Source organism: Arachis hypogaea, chromosome 1, assembly GCF_003086295.3.
Source record: "Arachis hypogaea cultivar Tifrunner chromosome 1, arahy.Tifrunner.gnm2.J5K5, whole genome shotgun sequence".
NCBI classification, from domain to species: domain Eukaryota; kingdom Viridiplantae; phylum Streptophyta; class Magnoliopsida; order Fabales; family Fabaceae; genus Arachis; species Arachis hypogaea.
In genome coordinates this window covers 2,028,216-2,034,523 of record NC_092036.1, presented here as the reverse complement: position 1 = coordinate 2,034,523, position 6,308 = coordinate 2,028,216, and the positions used below count along the sequence as shown (strand labels likewise).

The 6,308-nt window shown below is 35.2% G+C and overlaps 1 protein-coding gene across 6 annotated transcripts; it reads left to right on the top strand.

Moving 5' to 3' along the window:
* Nucleotides 1-363: 363 nt before the first annotated feature.
* On the top strand, nt 364-5,228 carry LOC112789882 (uncharacterized). Of its 6 annotated transcripts, none has more exons than XM_072235126.1 (5): nt 369-568; nt 1,047-1,085; nt 3,530-4,191; nt 4,288-4,727; nt 4,872-5,228. In XM_072235126.1, exons 3-5 carry the CDS (start codon nt 3,555-3,557, stop codon nt 4,956-4,958), a joined length of 1,164 nt encoding a protein of 387 aa, XP_072091227.1. In that variant the 5' UTR covers nt 369-568; nt 1,047-1,085; nt 3,530-3,554; the 3' UTR covers nt 4,959-5,228. The 6 variants fall into 6 exon arrangements, with proteins under 6 accessions (XP_025687785.1, XP_072091227.1, XP_072091223.1 ...); XM_072235122.1 differs by having other exon boundaries at nt 4,863-5,228; XM_025832000.3 differs by having other exon boundaries at nt 364-568; nt 3,530-4,727; nt 4,863-5,228.
* The last annotated feature ends 1,080 nt before the right edge of the window (nt 5,229-6,308 follow it).

Below are 6,308 nucleotides of genomic sequence, written 5' to 3'. Positions count from 1 at the left end.
TATATCTTTCTTATTATTTAAAACCGTTTATCTTTTTGTTATTATTTGAAACGTTTTATTTTTAAAAGTTTGATTTAATTTAAATTATTAATTTTTTTATTATTTTCAAAAATGATATATTTATATTTATAAATACATATATCTCGTTTACACTACACATTATAAACGAGATAAATCAATGTGATGTAGATTGATAAATACGTTACAAATTATATATTTCGATAATTAAAATAATCAAATTATTTATTAAAAAAAGCCCTTTTTATTCATTTATTAACCTATTATGAAACGGAAACAGTGACTCGTGGCACGTTATTACTGGACGGTGACAAACCATTATATAACAGCCTGATAGATTAGCATTGAGTACGTGTGGGCGAACGTGTGTTACTGTGCGCACACTCTACACTGCTCCCATCCCAGCCACCTCGTTCTCTCCGCCTCTTCTTCCCTCTTTCCTCTTCCTTCGTCTTCTTCTGCAAAATCGAATCTCAACACTCTCAATCTCTCAACCTTTAACACATTTTCCATTATTACTTTTACTATTATTTTTTCTATTCTGAAAGCGGTAATCTCTCTCTCTCTCTCTCGCTCTCCATGTATATATCTGTATGCATAGTTGTTCTAGCGTTCTCTTTTTTCTTTGTCGTTTAGGATCAAGCCCTTGTCGGGGTTTTTCTGAGGTGAATATTTCTTTTTTAATATATATTTTCAGAATTTTTTATTGTCAGGGAGGCTAAAGAATTAGATTTTTATTTCCACTTATGGAGATGTTAAACCCTTGGATTGGAGTGTGGTGTACGATTTTGTTTTTCTTTTGGTTTATGATGAAATTATATCGGGAAGTTTTCTGGGATATACTTTTAATTGGTGTCACAAAGTGATAATGAAAATTGAAAATTGAAACTTTGTCTAGGTTAACCCCTTGGAATTTTTCTCTTGGGTGCAGATGACTGTTAGGTCATGATTTATTATTATTATTATTATTATTATTATTATTATTATTATTATTATGTAACTGACTTTTGTGTTGATAATTGTTGCAGGTGCTTGTGTTGCTGCCAATGTTACCAGCACTGAAAGAGGTCCAATAGCTAGAAACACTTTCTTTACTATTTAATTTATTATTCTGTAGACTGTAGAGTAGCCCTTTCTCTGTTTTTATGGTGCTTCTGCATCTCTGTGTTGATATACTTTCAAATTTTGTTCCCTCAAATGAGTACTTGACTAGTTGTAGTTCACTGGCTTTGAATAAGATTGAATAGAGGAAACAATTAAGGAAGTGAATGACTAGTTTTGCTAGAATGTGTTTGAGACTGATTCAAAAAGAGAATGCGGAATTGCAAAAATTTCCACCCCTTGCCACTCAGTCCTTTTCCTTTGCCCCCATTAAATTGGAATGGGAAGGAGGCATTGTCATTATGCCCCTTTGCCTTACCCATTAAACTTACGATTCATTTTATAGGATGACATGATCCATTCTAGTTTGTTCCTTGCCTTTTCAATCTATTCCCTTATGAGCTGCTCTCTTCCATCATCTATAGAAAACTCCTTATATCCTCCTTATTATTTGCTCATAATTATGTTGATATACCTGTCAGAGTTAGTACAAAATTTCATTTTCTCAAAACGAAAAATTGCTCCAACAGCCGCCAAAGCCTCATCAAGACACCTTTTCTTAGTCCTCCTTTCTTGCTTCCAGATTTGAATGGCCACACCAGCTGAATGAAGTATTGCTAATGCAACTGAACTGAGATTATATGTATAATGTGTTTATTCAGTGTCGGCAATCGTCAATGGATTACAGTTACATATGTTTGAAATGGTACTAATAAAAGCCTAGAAATGTGTTTAATTGGGAAATCACTAGCACTTTGTTGGGGGAAATACAAGTGGGGTATCGATTGGTAGTGGAAGATTTAGAAGCTCCACAATCTCTCCAAGAGAAATGCTCAATATAATCAAATACACCTAATTAATCCCTTCTACTTTTTCTTAATGGTAACATGACTCCCCCAACTAATTAATGAGTCCTACGATATTTTTCTTATAGAGTTCTAAAAGGATTGGTCTTTACTCCTTTTTCTGCATATTGGTTGCATGCATATTCTGTTAAAGATTGGTACCAATGACAATTTGGATGGGTTGGGGTTGCATACAATATGGACTTCGAATATGAGTTTTTTCCTTGTGCTAAGTGGGGTTGGCTAAATGGATTGAATAATGCCATTGTGTCCTATAATGCTATGTCTATAGACAAGGCATTTTTGTCAAATGCTTAATATCCAACCCATTCTTGTTAGTTTGGATAGGTCCATAAGTAACTTTTTTTTTACTTTTAACTTATGAAAAGTTATAGCATTAATGTTTGGTGCAATTTTCAAAACCAAATTGTAACTTTCTAAAGTGTTATTTAAGTGCTTATGGAGAAGTTAAAAAAATGACTTCTCTTATAGTAAAAAGCTTTTTATCATTCTTCTTTTAAAATAAGCACTTTTAGGACTAAAAAACCAAACACAAAATAACTTATTTACAAGTTACTTTTAATATAAGTATTTATTGTTTAAATTCTTTTTTTCAAAAGGAGCTTAATTAAGCTGTTTACCCAAACTGGGCCTTAGTGATGTTACATATTCTGTTTTATTGCTTTAATATTTTATATTGTTTCTTGTCATTTATATGTTTCTTATATTATGACTTACTCTTGATACTGTGCATACTTCATTATATCTGTTTATTTTCCCTGCATTCCATTATGATACTTGTTTTCATTTACTTCTTTCTTTCACTTGCAGTTTTGAAATTTTAGTTAGTTGGTGGTCAAACTTTTGTTCTGCGTTTCATCGAGTATGGTTTGTTTTGTTGTTTCTTTCAATTCCTTCAGCCAGATGATTAAACAAACATGACTTTTCCTGATGGTCGAAACTCTCCCAAGCAAGCCTAGATGAAAATATGAAACCTGTACATATGTGTATCACTAATATTTTTCTATTCTTTGTGGCAACAAGCTTACTGTAGATCTCTCAAAATGGTAACAATTTGTTTGTGTGTTGTAAACTTTATTAAATTAGAAACTACTAATTAATTTTGTTGATAGTGAGGTAGAATATGGAAAATGGTATATTATACGTTAGATTGTGTGCTGATAGTACCAAATCATTACACCATCTCAAATAGCCATGATATTGATTTTGCTACTAATATTGGTTTTAGTAACACTAGGCAATGAGTTGGTAGCTCGTGACCTTGAGGCAGGTTTATCATTATCCTAGTAGAGAGTACATAAAATTTGTCTTGTTTTAGAAAACTATGTTCCTATCTGCTGGCTGTAGTACATATTTATATTTTTGTTTATCAATGTTGCATGCATTTATAATCACATTTTGTTGGGGTGTAGCCACTCTTCTTGAACCTCTCAGATATTTTGCTTGTAAGCTGTTTTTAGCATAAGCTAATCCAAACACACTTAATCCACTCAAGAAGCTTATTGATCCCCCCCCCCCCCCCTTCCCTCCTCTTGTAATTGTAGACCTTGGAGTTACAGAGATAATAATATGGACCAGCAAAACCAAAATAACACTCCAGATGGTTCTGGCGATGTGCCTTTGAAGCGCAAACGTGGTCGTCCAAGGAAGTACCCACGACCAGATTTGGAAGATGGTTCATATATTTCACATAGTTACAGTAAAAAGCTGAATTCTGTCAGTGGTGAGCCAGCGGTAGTACATCCTGGATTTCAAGGGGCTAATGTAAATCAACACTTTCAAAGGAATCAAGAAAATGATGCCATGATTGGTCAGGCAGTTTCTGGTGTAATTGAGGCAGTATTTGATGCCGGGTATCTGCTCAGTGTAAGAGTTGGTGATTCTGATACTACTTTGAGGGGGCTAGTCTTCAAGCCTGGACGATATGTTCCTATCTCGTCTGAAAATGATGTTGCTCCAGGTGTTCCAATGATCCGAAGAGATGAGGTTCCCATCCCTTCTGGAACTGCTCAGTTTCAGAATCCTCTCCCAAAGGAAAGGAATGAACAGCATGCAAACATTAATAGAAATGACATTCATGCAATGAATGGGTCACCGTCACTCCCTCTTGTACCTAGAACGGCAGCTGGTTCTAGTAATTCGGTTGTCACTTTAGGAAACAATGCGCCTACTGTGGCAGGTCAAACTGCTCCTCAAATACCTGGAGGTAATATAGTGCCTGCTTTGCTCCAACCTACCAATTTTTCAAATGGGTTGCCAGTTTCAACTCCACCGTCCCAATTTATGGCCCAAGTTTCTGTAGGGAGTGGAGCAAGTGTTGCCAAAGAAATTCCAGCACCAGATGGAAATCAAGCACTTACCTCTCAAACTAGCCAGAACATCTTGTCGAGCAGCATGCAGTGCGAAGCCGTTCCTCACCATCAGTCTTCTAATCTGCCAACTGAAGAACTGAAAACAATGAGAGTGCCTAACGCACCCTTTGAGCAGCTCGTTACAGAGGTTGTCAAGAGGATCGAAGCTCCATCAGATGTCATGGATGTTGACACTGACAACAGTAAGCCAGGTGACAAGACGCAACTGAAGGAACCAAGCTGTAGACAAGAAGAAAAAGTAAATGACATGGATCAACCCGTTTTAATTAGGCCTCTACAAGCTGTACAATCTCATCCTCAGGAAAATACCGCATCAGCTCCCCAACCGTCAGACTTTACCAAGACCGGAAAAATGACACAGTTATTGCAGGTAAAAACAGTCTTGACTTAAAATTGTTATGCAAGTAAGATGGAAGCTAGGATACCAAAACTTAACACTTGTTAAGTAGTCTATTATGGTATATGCTGTGAACTGTGTACTGACATATGGCTATAATTTGTTAAGATGTTGCAGGATAACAAACCGGAGAACCAGGCATCCAAAGCAGCAGATCTAGGATCTGGGTTCCAGCTGGATGATGTAAGGAATTTAGGAACCTGACTTGGAGATGGAACAACTGTTCAATCAACAAAACCTTTAATTTAATCGATCAATTGTAGCTAATGTGCCAGCCGGGTTATAAATCATAAATTAGGCAAAATTTTCTGGCATATTTGAAATATACAGGTCTAGGTATCTCAAGGGTCTTGAATAATTTTAAACTTGCATATCTATGCCCTGTTACATTGCTATTAATTATTTTTAAATTAGAGACGCAACCTTCAAGTAGGGATGCTAATTACTTTATTCACAGAGAAATTGTTACTGTCATACACAGGTGTCTCTTTTCACATTTTATATTTTCTTGGGTACATAAGAACCAGAACGTAATATTTACAAATCCATATAAGCGCATGGGAAGGGTTGTAGTCAAAAGCTTTGTCCCCTTGTATCAATGATCCCCATCGATTGACCCATCACATCTGGTGGCATTAGCCTTGCCACAACCTAATCTTCATTCGGCCGCCATAGAAACTGTGATATTAAAGCGTCATAAAATCAGATATTTGTATGAACCCACAACATATATATAAAGCACACTCTAAAAGTGTAAAAATAAAAACTAAGAGATCTCTCTCACTCGCTCTCCAGTCCTAGAGTGAAAAACTGAGATATCTCTGTTACTCGATGGACAAACTCTTACAAAGCTCTCTTCTTATAGCACTTTCCGAGTGCAAAATTTTTAACATTTACTTTCAAGGAAGTATTGACTCTTGAAAATATCACTGCTGCATGCTGAAGGAGGAAGCCGGATTCCCGGACGCACATGATGCCACACAGTTTACAGCACCCCCAACCGTGAAAAAATTTTTTCGTATACAATGACACAGAACGGGCTAATTGCATTGTTGTTTTCTGTGTAACACAGTACTTATCTCCACATTTTGCTAATTGATATTGAAAACAACACATTCTTAAACTGAGTTTAAATTTTAGTGTGAAGAACCTTTTTTAAACGTATTCAATGTTTTACCATAAATTTATTTTATGAAGAAAATTTGTCATATTTTTTTCCCATGATACATGTATATTTTTCTACCCATTTAACCATTCATCCACCATATTAAAAATGATTACTTTCTTCAATTTCAGTCATTCATTCATATTTTCAATGGCCAAAATTTACATTGCATGCTGGAAATAAAAAGTTACGTCTTTAGAATTTAAACTTTCCCAATCGAACTAGTTAATAATGACTCCTCATTTTATTTTTAACAATTCCGTACCACATTAAATATGGAAAAAATTTACTTTGGTACAAAATCTAGGGGACACTAACGAATGAGATTTTAACAAGGAAAATATACATTTAAAAAACAATAAATAAATTGTTAATGCCTATCACAAAAA

Bases quoted from the DNA above. Each gene is read 5' to 3' on its own strand.
- LOC112789882 (XM_025832000.3), top strand. From the start codon at position 3,555: ATGGACCAGCAAAACCAAAATAACACTCCAGATGGTTCTGGCGATGTG. The intron at 4,728-4,862 runs GTAAAAACAGTC...TAATTTGTTAAG, and splicing joins AAATGACACAGTTATTGCAG to ATGTTGCAGGATAACAAACC.